Source organism: Ctenopharyngodon idella, chromosome 4 (assembly GCF_019924925.1).
Source record: "Ctenopharyngodon idella isolate HZGC_01 chromosome 4, HZGC01, whole genome shotgun sequence".
In the NCBI taxonomy this organism is placed as follows: Eukaryota; Metazoa; Chordata; class Actinopteri; order Cypriniformes; family Xenocyprididae; genus Ctenopharyngodon; species Ctenopharyngodon idella.
In genome coordinates this window covers 23,452,839-23,470,431 of record NC_067223.1, presented here as the reverse complement: position 1 = coordinate 23,470,431, position 17,593 = coordinate 23,452,839, and the positions used below count along the sequence as shown (strand labels likewise).

The 17,593-nt window shown below is 39.9% G+C and overlaps 2 protein-coding genes across 8 annotated transcripts in view; both read right to left on the bottom strand.

Moving 5' to 3' along the window:
- The window catches only part of LOC127511242 (membrane-spanning 4-domains subfamily A member 4A-like), a 103,426-nt gene that overhangs the window by 52,930 nt on the left and 32,903 nt on the right, over positions 1 to 17,593 (bottom strand). Inside the window, exons 1-4 of one of the 6 annotated variants that reach the window (XM_051892041.1) lie at positions 11,272 to 11,365; positions 10,971 to 11,181; positions 7,880 to 7,990; positions 7,716 to 7,784 (exon numbers count right to left, since the gene is read on the bottom strand). The exons of 4 other annotated variants lie outside the window; for them this stretch is intronic. In XM_051892041.1, the coding sequence (XP_051748001.1) occupies positions 7,716 to 7,784; positions 7,880 to 7,990; positions 10,971 to 11,156 (366 nt within the window). In that variant the 5' untranslated portion in view covers positions 11,157 to 11,181; positions 11,272 to 11,365. Of the gene's footprint in view, positions 1 to 7,715; positions 7,785 to 7,879; positions 7,991 to 10,970; positions 11,182 to 11,271; positions 11,366 to 17,593 lie in introns of those variants that run through there. One more of the 6 variants, XM_051892040.1, reaches the window with a different exon arrangement.
- On the bottom strand, positions 252 to 7,061 carry LOC127511086 (52 kDa repressor of the inhibitor of the protein kinase-like). Of its 2 annotated transcripts, none has more exons than XM_051891536.1 (3): positions 6,628 to 7,061; positions 920 to 3,206; positions 252 to 774 (listed from the first exon to the last, which is right to left on the bottom strand). In XM_051891536.1, exons 2-3 carry the CDS (start codon positions 3,079 to 3,081, stop codon positions 771 to 773), a joined length of 2,166 nt encoding a protein of 721 aa, XP_051747496.1. In that variant the 5' UTR covers positions 3,082 to 3,206; positions 6,628 to 7,061; the 3' UTR covers positions 252 to 770. The 2 variants fall into 2 exon arrangements, with proteins under 2 accessions (XP_051747496.1, XP_051747497.1); XM_051891537.1 differs by lacking the exon at positions 6,628 to 7,061 and adding an exon at positions 4,235 to 4,545.

The following is a 17,593-nucleotide window of genomic DNA, read 5'->3' as shown; positions in this document are numbered from 1 at the left end:
CACTGATAAATGTCTTTTAAATAAAATATATGTTTTTAAGTAGGGCAAACTGGACAATACTATTGAATTAGTAGTTGCATGTTTCAGAGTGAAAAGCTGTACTGTGATCATGTACACGTGTGCAGCTTATAATCAGGGCCGTAGCCAGGATTTGTAAAATACCGAGGTCATTTTTTCAAATTCCACCCCCCCCCCCCATCCACACACACACACACATACATACACTTACATATAAATACAAAAAAATACCATAGATTTGGAAGACACATTTATTTTCACAATTCTAAACTTGTGTAACAATGGCACCATAACTGACTGTGTTACTCAGCTACCTAATATTTACAGCCATATTTACATTGTAACTAACATAACACATGGCAATAGAAAGCCAACAACTGCTGTATTCTTTTAATATGAACCCTTAAAGTGTTGGCTTGGCATATATCAATGTGTCTGTGTGTGTTTGTGTGTTTTAGAAAGAGAGTGAGTGTGTGTGTGTGTGTATTAGGCCATTTGTGGGTGTATGTGGAGAGACATACAGTAGGCCTAGAGAGAGTGTGAACTGATGACTTGCAACCAACCTATTCTGTGTGTGTATGCCTCTGTGAAAGGTATGTTTTAATAAAGGCAAAGTGTGAGAGATTGTAAAATTTGTACAGTATATGCATGTGTCTGTAGTTGTGTGTCTATGTGTGTGAGAATAAGAGAGAGAATAATCTGGCCTCTTGTCTTGTGGTGGAGATCAATCCATCCATCCAGTGTTCACATCATTAACTGTAATGACATAATGAATAGAAAAAAAAACAATTAATATATCAGTATTCCTCCCCTTTCCTCCTATTAATACAGTACCAACTGTAGTACATGCAACACATGTCATAATAGTTAGTTCATATTGTTAGATTACACTAAGTCTCACCTCTTGTCAAAGCAAGTAACAATTCTCCTGTGGCCAGAAGCATCCCATCTCTGGAGCACTCGATGGGGGTCAATTTCAGTGTTCTGGTGGACATGCATGAGAGCTAGACTAGATAGCCTCTCATCACCCATGGTAGAGCGAAGCCATGTTTTGAGTCGACGTAATGCAGAAAAAGACCTTTCACATGAGCAAGTGGTGACTGGCAATGTCAAGAAAAGCAAAAGCATGCACTTAACATTTGGGTAAAACTCCAAAATTCCATTCTGCAATGTTTCCATTGCAGTAGCAGGGAGAGGCCCAGTGTGATTCTGGAATTGATGCTTCCATCTGTGTATTTCCTGCTCTGCAGTGTCAGGATAAGGCAAGTCCTCTTTATACCATGCCAACAGACGGTTCTCTCTTTCCTCACTGAGCTGTGGCAAAGCCTCGGGCACTAAGTAGGCTGCAAGCAGGGCTGGTTCAGTGGACTCTGCAAGCCGGGTTCTCAATTCGTTTGTAACATGATCGATGAAGGGAATGAATAAATTCAACCTGTAATGCTCTGCAATTGATTGGGCAGGTACATTGCCCCTGTGTTGCTGTTTCACCACTATTCTTTTCTTCACAGGTGTAACATCAATGGCGTTTGCCAGCTGCACTGCTTGTTGATATATTTTGCAGAATCTTTCCTCATCATTGCGAAGGCTCTCAATGACTTCTGCCACTTGTCTTCCTTCTTTGTAGGCACTTGAAAGGTCTACATTTGGTGACTGCAGTTTAAGGGTCAGTGGCCATATATATCCCAGAACATTTTGGGTTACAACTGATGTGATGATCGTGTCAAAGGATTCAATTGAGTTGCGCAACCTGCTGGCTTTTTCAGAGTTATGGGTGCAGTCACTTTCAATTTCTTGCAGTGCACTGTGAGTTGGCTCAAGCTTGGATATAAAGGCACTCACTGTTTTTATCCTGGACCCCCATCTAGTATCAGACATCAGTGGGATTCCTCTGGGTCCATCATCACTTCCCTGTTCTTGCAAAATGTCTTGCAGCTTGTGTTTCCTGGTGCCTGCTGAGAAAAACACAGCCACCTTCTCAATTAAGGTCATAGTGTTCCTCACTATTGGGACATCTGTACATCCATGGACCACAACAAGATTCAAGGCATGACTACGGCAATGAGTATAAAGGGCTCGTGGTTGAACCTCTTGGATTCTCTTCTGAACTCCACTCAGCCTTCCACTCATGTTGCTGGCACCATCATACCCTTGGCCACGCAGTAAAGAGACATGAAGCCCCCATTTGGATAACTGTTCAATGATGGCTTTTGTGATGGATTCAGAATCCTGCTTAAGAAGTGGACAGAATCCAAGAAAATCCTCGTGTATCTCAAAATTATCAGATTCAGATACATAACGAATGCAGATTGACAACTGCTCTGTGCCACTAATATCAGCTGTCTCATCAGCCAATACAGAGAAGTACTTTGATTTCTGAATTCTTCGAACAATAAAATCTCTGATTTCATCACCACAACAGGAAATCATCTCATTCTGAATAATTGGTGACAAGTACTTTGCATTGCCAGGTGCAGTCTCCAGGTGTTGGCTCAGTACATCATCAAAATGAGATTTCCATTGAATGAAGTGAATGAAATTGCCATCTTCACTGTCACCTTTCCAGTTGCCACGGAATGCAACATTTCTTTGCCCAAGATTGATAACAACATCGAGTATTGACAACAAAGTCTTACGATTTTTCTCAACTTTGTCAGAATATGTCTTGCTGATCACTGACTGTATGTTTTCCATTTGTCCTTTTGTTACAGAGAGGAAATTTTCTGCTAGAGTCGAAGCTGTCATATGTCCTGGTGTCTTTTCGTGGTTCGAGATTATTCCCCGTTTTTCACCGACAGCATTTTTCCAGTCCCTGAATCCTTCTGTTTGGAATGTCATGTTTGTCCCCTTCTGTTTATTGAACAATATGCACACACAGCAATATGCAGCATTCTCAGATGGGGAGTACCGAAGCCAAGAGTATTTTTTTTCCCAGTCTCCATTGTATCTCAGAAGCCTTGTCCCAAACTGACTTTGAGGATATTTATACTGGTGGTCCCTAGTCCATCTACATTGAAGAATGCTTTTTTTTTCCTCATCTGAGTAGTTACTTTTGCCTTTGTACATAGCTGGATCACAGACGGAGGAACATGCACTCGGAGTCGGACCATCTGACTGTGTTGCACCTGTTATTTCCCTCTCCTCTTGTCTTGACTCTCTCTCTGCCTGATTATCTCTCTCTCCTGTCTCATCTGTTGAACATTAAGACAACAAGTCTTAATAACAGATGCATTATTTAATTAATAAATTCACAATAATTTAGCTTATATGTGAGGGCCATGCCTAAGAGAACCTCACAGTAATTGACTAGCCTGTACTAACAAAACTTCTAAGAACTGATTGAAACAAAAAAGAATTTAAGCTAAATGAATGAAAAAATGAATGGTAGCCTAATTGCAATAGCCTACTGCTGTTATCCCTTGATTGACAACATGCAAAAATATGTAAGCTATTGAGAGGGACACTTTTCACATTATTCATTACTAATGAATAATGTGAAAAGTGTCCCTCTCAATAGCTTACTTATTTTTGCATGTTGTCATTTTTGCATGAATCATTAGCCTATGGTTATGGTTATTTTTATGATTAGGCTATTGGCTGTTATCACAATATTTGTAAAAAGGCCTATTGATTATTGAATGATATGTTTTTGAACTGGCAGTAGTCTATCTCATAGATGGATAAGGTAAATGATTCTGTATCTTTAGAGCCTCCTGAATATGGGCAATCTAGGCTACTTCAATCACAACGAGGCCATCAGGAACCATGGCATAGCCTTGCCTACTGCTAGTTCACAGTAAAATATCACAGTCAGATGAGCAGGCTGCGCATATCTGACTAAACGGGCTCGTCGAATGGCTGGCTGTGACTGTGAGTGGGACTTTTTTCGTTGAGCAAAAGTCACTATTGCTGATGTTGCTTAGCTGACCGTCTAACGGATAAAGTACTATCAATCTACTTAGCCAGCAAACTCGAACAAGCCTGTTTAGTCAGTCCTATGACAACGTAGTTTTGTGTGTTTCTCGAGATTCTAATGACAAATGAAACTTAGCGCTTCACAGCGCTGAACAGTCTGCCACTGACACACACAGGCTCACCTTCTCTCCTACTCTTTCCCTGCCCTTCTGTTGTTGGCTTTTTAAAACTTAATTTAGTTTGATGCAAGTTCTTCTTCATGTCTGCATTTCGCTCAAGACCACACTACGATGTATTAGCTTACGTGAAAAAACATACAATCAGCCTGCCGGCTTTCCAGACTCTCTGAATCTGTAGCCTAGGTAACGTGTCACGTGCCACTGCCTGCAAAGACAGATAGAGGCGGAGATTTCACTTGAGATTAGACGGAGAATGTGAATTTAATTGGGAGAAAATACATACGACATATAGATTCGGATTCTGTGTTTGGCATTGATCATCACTGCTGGATTTCAGCTTTGACTAATTTGAAATTTAGGGAAAAAATACCGAGGACATGACCTCGGTGTCCTCAATGGTAGATACGGCCATGCTTATAATACCACATTTTTAAAGGCTCGGTTCACAGTAAACACTGCTTCTCACAAACTCCATCTCTGCAAGTGCTGTGAGTTTAACGTTTGATAATTCAATGTGTGTTAAGTTCACTTTACATTCATACAAGTTCCAACATTTTTGTGGACAGAAGTTGAGAGTGGAAATGAAGCAGTCAGTGAAGTTTACATTATTTAGTAAACTGATTTCCAATAATAATAATATGTAACAAACATGATTAATGTAACCATTTAAAGAAAAATGATGTTTTATTCTAGCTTTTGGAGAAAGGGCACCACCATCTTAATACCACAGTGTATAATGTCACAGGTTTGTTGTGTTGCCTGAGGTAAATAGATGAAGTAGAAGACTGACAGGGTAAGGTAAAGACAAAGACATTTAAAGATGGAAACTGGAAAGCCACATACCACAAGCCACATCAGAAGACAAAAGAGTCAGATGTTATATGATGTTTTGTGTGTTTGCTATTTTCTAGTATGGCTCTTTTATTACTGCTTTTTCAATGTACTTTATTAAAAGTAATGTTTTTGGTTTTTACCATAATTTGGATGAATATCCAGCATCAAACTGTCAACATCACCATGCAATACATGGTCCAGATCAGCCTCCTGACAGCAGATGAACTCTGACACGGTGGGTATCGGTGTACACCATCCACACTTACTCCAGGTAGTGTTTCGGACCCGCTCTTTACCCCAAACCAGCAGGTTCACGACTTCTTCCACCCTTAATGGTAGTACTGTTCAGTCCCCTCGCTGCATCGGCTCAAATGCATAAGCAATAGGACTTACTATGGGCTCAACAGTCCTTTCAAGTTCGTCTTCCTCCATTTCAAAACAAGCATATGTTCAAAAAGTAAAGAAATGCTTATATTACTTCACTGTCCAATGGAGCAAACAAACCCTGTGACATCACACGCTGTGATATTACAAGATGGCGGCGCCCTTACTCCAAAAGCTATAAAAAAACCCCCATCCTTTTATCTTTAAAATGGTCACATTTATCACGTTTGTTTTATTGAAATGGAAATCGGTTTACTAAATAATGCAAACTTAAATAATTAAACTGCTTCATTTCCACTTTAAAGCTCAAGAATTTTATGTTAAAAAGCTTGAGGGTTTGAAAATTTGAAAGTGAAGAATTTAAGAAATAAATATTTGTATTGTAACTTTGTATTGTAGCATTTGTTGGTCCTTGTAAAGCGTGAAGCCAAGTGTGAACACCCTTAAAGGAACACTCCACTTTTTTTGAAAACAGGCTCATTTTCCAACTCCCCTAGAGTTAAACAGTTGAGTTTTACTGTTTTCGAATCCATTCAGCCGATCTCCGGGTCTGGCGGTACCACTTTTAGCATAGCTTAGCATAGTTCATTGAATCTGATTAGACCGTTAGCATCTCACTCAAAAACGACCAAAGAGTTTCGATATTTTTCCTATTTAAAACTTGACTCTTCTGTAGTTACATCGTGAACTAAGACCGACGGAAAATGAAAAGTTGCGATTTTCTTGCTATACTATGGGTGCAGCAGGCACAATGATATTACGCAGCAGCTGTGACCCCGTTTGCACAGGGAGCGTGCCATGCAACCGCTTGCAACCATGGAGACATTTGTAAGAGATGCTGCGTAATATCATTGCGCCTGCTGCACCCATGGTACGGCAGCAAAGTTCTTTGAATATTACGCCGGAATGAGAGTATAGTTCCTAGCCATATCATCCTAGAAAATCGCAACTTTTCAGTTTCCGTTGGTCATAGTACACGATGTAACTACAGAAGAGTGAAGTTTTAAATAGGAAAAATATCGAAACTCTTTGGTCATTTTTTTGAGCGAGATGCTATTGGTCTCTTCAGATTCAATGATCTATGCTAAGCTATGCTAAAAGTGGTACCGCCAGACCCAGAGATCGGCTGAATGGATTTGAAAAATGGTAAAACTCAACTGTTTAACTCTAGGGGAGTTGGAAAATGAGCCTATTTTCAAAAAAAGTGGCGTGTTCTTTAAAAGAAACCATTTCCATTACAAATGCATATCTGAGGAGTTCAGCTGTCAAAAGAAGTTTGGGAACTTGATGCATCACTCACCTGTGGAGAATAGCAGCAGGTGACTTTACAGGCAAATGCTGACAGACAGATGGAGATGATAAACTCAAGGACTGCGAATATAAATGATACACTACTGATTCCAAAGAAGAGAGTCTGAGAGAGAGCAAAAATAATAATGACAAAATAATTGATAATTAGCACTCACACTGGTACAATGGCTGTTCAGAAGATCAGAATCAACCATCCTTGAAGTTCATATAGTAATACAACATATTTATTCTGAATTGAGTTTACAATTAATGTCAATGCTTTCTTACATTGTAAATGATCAGTAATAGTAAGAGATCTATAAACTACTTCTGAAATGTTGGGAAAAAGACTGGACAGATGAGTGCAGATTATGGCTTGACTTTTGTCAAGTGTTCTGACCACACAGTGATCTTACTGTAATTAATAAATAAATGTGAATATAAAAGTTGGTGACATACGTTATACTTTTCCTCAATATAATAACAAGAATAATCGTTGCACCAAGTGTTCAATGGCCCTACAGCCAAATCCATTGAAATTACGATAAAGGAAATGCCTGCAGTTATAGTACTGAAAATGTTCATTCCAAGTGAACCTTTCACCTGTAGGTAGAAAAATAACAACAACAAAAAATAGATTAATAAATTAACATGAACTTTAGCTTGTTAACATAGATGTAAAGGTATATGGAGTGTGATAAAAATACACTGCTTGACATAAATAAATAAAATATACCCACAAGCATCAATTATCAGGGTCCAAGCACCAATAGCTCATGTGGATGATTAAGGGATATGACTGAAATTTATCTTTTAAAAAATAATGTAGTTTTAGAGAAAACAATACACAATTTGATGTGAATTCTCAAAATGTTCTGCAGTCTGTCTATTAACTTTAGTTAAATTTGGGTGTTGCGTTTAGGAGATAAAGTTCAATTTGTGAAAAATTAGCATTGACATTCCTGACAAATTTTGGTTCTCTGTGAATATTATGGTCACTGATGCTCATACACTTTTATGGCAGAAAAAAAAGGAAGAAGAAATCAGTACAAACACAATAGGTTTCAAGTACACCCGGTACAAGTGTTGTGTACATACCAAACACAAACTGGAGGGTGAATTCAGTTTGTTTTCTGCAGCAATGCAGAGTGAGCCTGCGATAATGTACTGAGAGCAGAGAGAGACACAAATCAAGACTTCTGCTGGAATATGTAACTTGTGTTATAAAAGACAGAACGCATAATTGTATAATTGTTTCTTACGATGAGAGATCCCCAGTAAGGAATACCAATAACGACAAAGATGGATTCTGCATGAAGTGAAGACACGATTCCCAACAGGAGAGTCCACAGACCAATCATTATCTGGACAGTCTGTGAGAGATGAGAGAGACATCAATAATGCAATTAAAACAGTATTACATTTTGGGGAACAATATAACATGAACAATATATATTTATAACAGCTGTAGTTATGGATGTATGATTGTACTACAAAAATATCTAGGAACTCTCGTTGCATAATTTGTGACTTCTCCTACAGCCCGGTATACAATGCATGATTTTAGCAATCCTATAAGATAAGACTTTATCACACTGTGTGATATGGATCTACTAAACTTGGGCACGACATGCATGTAGACTGTACGATGATGACACCTGTTGACTTGTATGCTACGATGCAAGTTTCTATAGAAGAATAAAACATCATCAGCATGCGCTACTGGTAAACAAAACACCATGTTGAATCACACTTTGGCAGTTGTAGTTTTTATGTGCGCTGGGGAAAAAAAGGAAGTGGCGAAAGAAGAAGGGAAAAGAGCTTGAGGTGAGCAGTTTTAAGTTTTAGCGCCATGTCGCTTTGATTTCATGTCGTATTTTTATTGGCTGCTCATTAGACGTAGGTCGTAGCGGCAAACACACTGTGCGATGATCATGCTGAATTTCTGACACTGTCAGAAAACGATCGTAGGCTATCTTTGGTCACAAGACCGGGAAAACGGTCGTCTTTGAACGTCTCTCACTGTCTGACATAGGACCACCGATTCAGAGCCACGATCACAGAAATCGCCACGATTGTTTCACGATGGCAATCTTTCGTCTGGGACAGCCAAAAATCATGCAGTGTATCTCGGGCTTACGACAAACGTCAAATTGTCTTTGTTTTTCAAGATAAGCCGTGATCAAAATTAACGCTAGAGATTTCTTTGTTAGCCACCATTTCAGTCCCGCGTGTAATGCAGCTCACTGTCACTGAATGTGTGTGGGTTGATGATGTAAAACTCCGGACAAGTTTTCAAGTGCGCGTCTGTTTTTAACGCATCTTGACTGTCGTACAGTCTGACATAAATGACAGCTGAGATCCCACAGTGTGACATGAGGATCATGTTCGTACAGTCTGAAAAGCAACAATCCTAAAGGACTATTATAAATCGCACAGTGTGTATCTGCCTTTATTGTTACGTCCCAGGGTGTTCTAATATCACTTTTTTTTTGGTGAGAGAATGTTTGTGTGCCCTTTGTTGTGCTCTCTGTTTCTCTCTGAGTACTCTCTTACTCAGGCTAATTACCATCAGCTGCAACTCGTTGTAATCATGCCAGAGTCAGAAGATCCTGTGCTGAGGAACACTTCTCCCCAGCCTTAAAATGGAAAATTTCTGTGTCTGTGCATGTGGAGTGAGAACTAGTGCTTACAGCAAATAAGTATGGGTCCCACACCTAACTCAAAGATATGTGTCAGCAACTGTTCCTTACGCTGCATTCACACGGGGCGCCGGCGTTAACGCTTCTCATTTACTTTGAATGGGTGATGTCATGCGTTGCTGTACTGAATTGTGGGTTCCGTCGCATCGCTTCACTTACGTTGCAAGCGGCAGAAATTGAAGATTTCTCAACTTTTCAAGCGCCAACGCAGGCATCATCCAATCAGATCGCCCTATGCAAATACCCTAGAGCAGTTGCTAGCCAATTGCGTTCGTGCAACAATGGAAAGTAATGTGATTGGCTTTTATCACTATAACGGCAAAGAATATACACTAACAAGAAGTGACACTCAATAGAACGTTCCATTGCAACACCGGCGCCCAGCAGCGGCGCTGCGTTTCCGCCATTTTGTGGTGAAAGCCAGTCGGCAGTCCACTAGTTTCTATGGCAATATCAGCTGATTTGTTAAAAAAAACGCACATTAAAGCTGAAATCCAAATCCAATATTAATAAATGTGTAAACAAAGTTGCATAAAATGGAAATACTCAATAAAGTAGGCTAACTATGTTACCTCGGATGAATGGTTGGATTCCACAACTGGTAAAATAAAACATATATAAGACAATACAACATTTACTGTAGGAGCCATACAATTTACTGGTGACTTAATTTCAAAAAAACTGTATTGGCAGTGAAATTCGCCGGTTTTGGGTGCGTAAGATGTGAAGGATTCTATGGTCCACTTAGTATTTTCACCCCATAATGGTGGCCACGCTACCGGAGCGCCATCTAGTGGCTGTTGCCCAAAAAGTATCAGAGTGTCGCCTCTTGGGTTCTAAGCTCTTTGATAATGGTCGTGTCAACACAAGCTTCAGACACGCCCTCTGTCAAGCATTGACGCTGACGCCCCGTGTAAATGCAGCCTTAGTTTGCTTACCAATTTATCCTTGTGTGGGTAACTAAAAGGTATTGTATCATTTTAGTATTGACTTTTACCTGTGAGTAACTAAAAGGTATTGTATCACTTCTTATCTCTGTTAACTAGTTAATGGTTACTTGGGAAATGTAGGGATAAGAGTGCCTTTTTATTTTGTGTACAATAATTTTCTCCTGTTTTTGGTCAGAGAGGAAGCTCAGGAATGTTTATGTTGTTGATTTTTTTATCTTTGTTTTTGAGCAGGGTAAGTAGCTTCTCTAAACCTTAGTTACCTGTTCTGTTTATTATTTTATGCCATATTCTCTCCTGAAGATTTATCCCCTTATTTTTGTTAAGCTTTTTGGTACATGAACGAAATAAACATTTTTACTTTTGCTTAAAGTTGTGTTATGTTTTCACTCTGAGACTGAAGCTTTTTTTTTTTTTTTTTAAACATCTCTGCATTACTTTTTATTATCATATTTTAATTTCCTTTGTTACCTCCCCTCTTGACCCCTAGACTGGGAGGGGAATGTAACACATATATTGCTGTATTTCCTGCATTGTCACAAGGTAATAAGTCATATTCTTCAATAAAAAATGTGTATGCTTTGTTCGTGTACAACTTTTTTTTTTTTTTTTTTTTAAAGAACTTATTCATGTACTTTCCTTACCTCACAGTAACATACACATACAAATTATACAATTATTTGGGTTTATGATCAATTTCTCACCCCGAGAGCTTTTGGTTGGCCTTTCAGAAATGCCTGAAGTCCATAAAGAGGTGAAACTCCTGCTGGCTGTTGTCCATAAACAAGCACAGGAGCATTTGTCCCAGTTCCAGCTGCTGTTGTTTGTGTTGGTGGTTGAAACTGGATGACAAGCGTCGAAGAGTTCACGGGTACGACAGTTTGAGACATTCTTGTTTCTTAATCTGAAATTAACCTGTTTAAAATCATAGTAAATAGAGAATAGATAGGCATCTGTATAAAGGTAGCCAGATAGTCTGTGTAAGTAAATAATTTGTTGTTTTACCGAAAAAATCTCTTCTCTTCAGTTGGTTTACCACACTCTGTAGTTGAGTTCACTCTTCTGAGATGAGCCGACGCAAGTAAGATGTCAGAGTAACTGCTGATACTGTTTCCCAGAATGAAACAGGAAGCAGGTGGAGATCAGGTTGTTAGGAGGGTTGGTAAAACTGGCACTTTTTATAAGATACTAAAACCACAAAAGACAATAATTAACTGAAGTATTCATAAATGTTTCTTATAGCAAGTAATCTGCATGCTGGTTTGGAAACAGGCATGTAAATACAGTAGAACAAAATGTGATATAAATAACGATGATCAGCACAACATGATTTAAAATGCCATGGTGAAAGCAGGTACAGTAGGTACTCAACTAAAATGCCTATTACTGCCGCTTGTAACACCGCAGCATTAAATACAACCCAGTGTTATGTCACACTTGTCGCAAAAACACCACCAAGTAGCGCAAGGGGACGGTTTGCAACATTGTGTAAGACTGCTGTGACATTTATACTTTAAAATGAAGATAAAATAACAAAATAAATTACTGGTAATAATAATAATATTAATAATACCCTGTGTTCTTTCCAGTCCCAGAGCTCCGCCCAGTGCCCGTTCCAGAACCCCATCCATCACAGAAACCCATAGCTCCCCCCATGAAAATTTTGGGGGAGGGGGGTATATACGTCCCTGGCCGAGCCTCCCTTGTCTCCTGAGCTGCCAACACCACCCTGGTCCCCTAAGCTGCCAGCTACGCCCAAGTCCCCTGAACTTCCGGTGCCGCTCTAGAGTATTTCTAACCTGAACCTGATTTGAACCTATATCACTGTTTAAAGGCAGTACTGTAATTGTTATTGACCCTTCACCGCTGTTTAAAGACAGCAAAATAAGTGAACTGGACTGTGATGTGCTCATTTCTTTAATGTGCGTAGAAGTTACCTTACTCACCATCATCATGTCCAGTCTGCTTTCAACTCCATCATCCCAGAGCTCAGACAGTCCTCCAGCTCCACTGCTGTTTGAAGTTTGCAGCCCTGTGACATCCCTGGAGATGCCCTGCCAAGACGTCGAGCCTGCGGCTCTGCCTTCGGCCTTGGACGCCCTCTTTCCATCTCTGTGCATCGACCTGTCGGCTCCGCCCTGGCTCCTCCAGGCACCCTCGTCCAAGTGACACCACCGGGATCCCTGATCCCACCAGCTCCCCCTTGGTCTATCATCGCTCTGCCTATGGCACAGACATCCGGGCTGTCCGCTGCAGGCTCCTTCCTCCCTTCTGGGTTGCCTCTGTCTCACCAGCATCGCCCCTGTCCTCAGATTCTCTGACTCCACCTGCGATGCTCGTCACCGAGACTTCGCCTGGGTCTCCTTTACCAGTGATGTCTCTCGGCTCCTGCGGTCCTCTGTCTGCGCCCATGGATCCTTCGTCCTCGTCTCTCACCGTCGTCCCCTCGGCTGTCGTCAGTCACTACAACACCTTGGCTCCTCCCTCCCTCAACTCCGCCGTGGGCTGTCGGCACTGGGAAGCTCTGGGTCTGTGCTAGTGGACCATCTCAACCATTACTGCCAGGGGATCGTCGTCATCGTGTCAGTCCTCCGTCATCTCCTGTCACCATCCCTGTGCTTCATCCTGTTTTCATCCCTTCACCATCACCTCGTCCACCTCCAAAGCCCCCTCCGGCCCTCCATCTGTTGTTCTGTTATGGTGCAAGGCCTTGCCGAAGAGAGTTGTAATGTCACAGTTATCTTCTGTTAGTTTCTGTTTTCATGGACTTTCAGTGTGTTTTCATTCATCACGTGTTCCTTTGTTCTATTTTTCCGCCACTCATCAGTCACCATGGACGCTAACTAATCATCACAGCTGTTCGTCATTTGAGTTGATCATATCTGTATTTAAGTTCCTCTCTTTGTCTTCTTCATTTGTCGGCTGTTGTCTGTGCACTAGCACACTGTTTTGGAGTTTGGCTTATTATCGTGTTTGTAAATAAATCTTATGTTATTTCATCTTCGTCATCATTGGATCCTGACTGTTACAACAATAGTATTGCCACAAGGCTTCAACATTAAATGTCACTTACGAATTGTCATGAATGAGGCTCCCACACTTCCTCCCCCGCACCACCGGAGGGAGCCTTCACCTGAATACTGAACCTACCATCATTCGGACTACGTTTCCCATAGGGCCCCATTCCTGGGACTGATTACGCACACACCTGCACCACATCACACTCACACTATTTAAGCAGCACGCACGCACAGACACAGACACACATACAGACACAGCGAAGTCTTGATTTGCCCCGGTGATCTTTTCTGTGGATTGTTATACTGTTGCTGTCTAGACTGTTTACCCCTTGTGATTCTCTGCTGCCTGCCCTGATCCTTGCCTGTTTACTGGACTGTGTTTGCTTGCTGCCTGCCCTGATCTCTGCCTGTATCCTGATTCTGTCTGTCTGCCGCCTGCCTCGACCCTTGCCTGTCCCTGTTTACGTCTCTGCCTTGCCCTTGCCTGTGAGAATACTTTTCTTAATAAAAGCTGCAAATGGATCCCCATTCTGTTGACCTATCATTACACGAATTTTGTCTGTGTAAATTTATATCCAATGTTTCCTCTTTTTTTGTCATAAAGCTGGTAAACCTGGTAACTGTTGTAAGATATTCACATCGATATCAGAGAGTGGAGTGACCATCTATATCAGAGGTCAGAAATATATTAGAGGTTGGGATAATCACTGGCATGTGACAATAGCTAATGTATTTCATTTCACTCAAACTTGCATATGGACATACATTTTAAGTTAATCATTCCTCATAGTCACACAGCCTGTTTTATTAAGTTAGGTCCAATAAATACTATTAAAGTGTGAGATCTGAAAATCCATTCACATGACCGGAGGTTTCTGTGATTTTCCTTTGCATGCTTTAAGGATGCTGACTGCTGATCTATATAAATAAATGGAAAAAAAGGGAGAGAGATGAATCAGTGCTATTTTCTGCTGTGATCAACACAAATATTGTGAATAGAGATAAACATCTACTTAGCCTGGAACATACCACTAATTATGGTTAACAATTAACCTGAATTTCTTTTTTTATCTGAAGCAATATAAATCAAGCACAAAAGACAGTAAATCAGGACACTATAAAAGGAACATGAGAGGCTGTGGGGATGACAGAGCAAGAGCTGGAAACAAACATCAGTGAAGAATGAAGGCTTTAGTATGTATACTGCTGCTGTTGGAAACCTTTGTGTTTGTCGTCCAGCAGCAGGTAGATGGAGGACTCAATGAGAAGGAGATCAGTCAACAGATCAGCTCTGAGGACGGAAGACAGAATCCACCTCAAACAGACACTTTGAGAGCTGAAGCTTCAACTGACAGCCAACAATACTGCAATCTGGGCATCCCTGACATCCATGCAGCACTGAGAGAACTGACCGCCACCGTTACAGAGCAGAAAGAAAGGAACAGAGAACTGACCGCCACCGTTACAGAGCAGAAAGAAAGGAACAGAGAACTGACCGCCACCGTTACAGAGCAGAAAGAAAGGAACAGAGAACTGACCGCCACCGTTACAGAGCAGAAAGGAAACATCAGAGAACTGACCACCACCGTTACAGAGCAGAAAGGAACAGAGAACTGACCGCCACCGTTACAGAGCAGAAAGCAAACATCAGAGCTTTAGAGGCACAACAGACGTTTATCCTGGAAGAGCTGAAGAAGAAAAATGATGGTACTTCACCAAAACATCTACTCTTTTATCAATGATCCTCAAAGTAAAACACCAATACAATACATTGTATAGTGTAAATGTTAGTGTAAAGTTGAGTGTATACTGTGTAAATTGTGTTATCTATTACAATAATCAGTGTAAATGTCATTTAACAGAATCTTTATTCCTTCACAGAAATTTCAAATCTTACTCTGAGTCAAGTGGAGTTGAGAAAGGAAAATAGAGGTGAAAGTGTGCTTGAATGATGTTAAATTCAGAGTATACATTCTCAGTGTAATACAGTAATATATCACAATATTGCTTATGTTTTTCAATAACAGACAGAGAAGTAGCTTTTTCAGCTTCACTGATGCAATCTGGCAGTGGTCATATTGGTCCTTTTACCACTGAAATCACACTAACCTACAGGAACGTCTTCACAAACATAGGGAACGCCTACAACCCAATTACAGGTAATTATCAATGAAATGGAGTCATAAAACTCAGTTTATGGTAATGAAAACCCTTCTGCTCCATTCAGACCTCTCTGCAGTTGTGTAATGTGTATAAGATTTAAATAATCTGCAAAACTATTACACAGTGTGTTTGGTAATTAAGCAATCATACAGGAAACAGCTGATTCTGTATCTCTTGTTATTTGATTTAGGTATTTTCACAGCCCCACTGAAAGGAGCGTACATGTTCAGAGTCTCTGTATTTGGTATTGACGGAACTTCATCAATTGCAGCCATTTATAAGAATGGAAAGCTTGTGGTTATGGCAAATGATATTCAGGCTAAGGATCGGGCAAACTCCTCGAATGGAGTTGTGTTGATCCTGGAGGTTGGAGATGTTGTCTATGTGAGACTTTGGGCTAACACAAGGATATATGATAACCACAATAACTACAACACTTTCAGTGGTTATCTACTATTTCCCTTAAGATAACAGGAGCTTTGAAGAATGTGATTCCAATAATTCTGAAAGTTCAGCGTATGATTTAAGATGAAAATCATGAAGAATCATTAACATATGAACCTGTATTAATGAAGAATAATGTGTTTGAAGTTTGAGCTGTCTATAAATGTAACTTTGTATAGAGTGTCAGCACTGAGACAGACAGGTGACAAAAATGGAGGGGAAAAAAACCTTTGGAGAAATCAGTCTCAGTTGGGGGGCCAGTTCTCTGGCCAACAATGCACAGTGTATGATTCAGGCAGCATTATGGTCAGATCGGAACAGTCAAAATATTTAATCCAGTTCCATCCAATCTAGAAAGTTAAATAATACCTTTTTAAGTGTAGCTTCACTCAAATAAAATAACGTTCACTGTTGTTAGTTTTACTCAAACCATCCTTGTTTACATTACTTAAAAACATGTAACTACATGAATCTATAGTTATATTTACTCAAAGAAATGTTTTACTTGAATTTTTGTTCATACAACTAAATTGTTATTTGTACAAATTAATCAATATATTTGCATGGAACCACTTGACACGTCTTATTTAAGTAAATCCAACAAATTCATTTTTTTTTAAATGTTGTTACCGGTCCTTGATCTGTATCTCTTCATCCTATATAAATAAATAAGAGAATAAAGAGATATTGTGGCATTTTCTTTTCCTCATATTTTCATGAATATTTCCCCAACATAACAGAACATATCTGCATTTTCTCATCTTGCTTAAAAATGTATTCAAAAACACTTTATCTCAACATTTACTCTCCCAATTCAGCCCCTTTACAAAGCATGATGGGAAGTGAAAGTCCTGTTTGAATGGCTTACTTGATTTAAACATTATTTCAAATTGAAAACATCAAGTTAAGTCAAAGAGTAACCGTTTCAAATCAAATTCAGATGAAGCAAACACATTTGAACCAGAAACCTAATAAATGTTTTATATAGAATATACATTTCTAACATTTAACAATTCTTCAGTAATTGTTTCAGTAATTAGAACTCTATTCTATTAATAATGTGCTAATTTGTCTCTTCCAAACTTACCAAAGGAAAGTTTTGGTTCTAAAGTTTGCTAATGCCAAGGAGGTGGTAGTGGGGATAAGCTCCTATTGCCTATAAAGTGCTCCCCAAAAGGCATGCATCTAAATTAGCCTCTGACAACCAAGTCCAGCTCCTGGCCTTCATGTGTGGTTTAGCATCTAAACCCGGCGGAAACATTTTCACTGATTTGAGAAGGGGCGAAGGTGATCACTGGCGCCTTACCTTGTGTCCTAACCAGATGCGATGCAATAAGATTCCAGCAGCGAGCAATTTGACTGTCCACACTAGACGCGACGTGAAAACGAGAAGCGATAAAATCAATCAAAAACCACAGCCAATCAGAAGAGAGTTTTTGGCGGGCTCTCTCGGCAAGAGCAAAGCAGACACAATGAAATGGGCAAGTACAGTAAATTTCATAAATATTACACAATTTAAACGTTAAAGTACATACAGAGTGACTGAACCAATCTTTGTCATAGAATACACTTGTTTGTTAGTACTGAGTTGACAGTTTTAAAGTTCTTGTGCCCATTTATTTATTTTCAAGATCTGAGGTGAATTAGCCAGTGTTTTTTTCACTACAGCTAAAAAGCTGGGAACACAGAATGATATTCAA

Coding starts and splice junctions, on each gene's coding strand:
- LOC127511086 (XM_051891536.1), bottom strand. CDS start 3,081: ATGTACAAAGGCAAAAGTAACTACTCAGATGAGGAAAAAAAAAGCATT.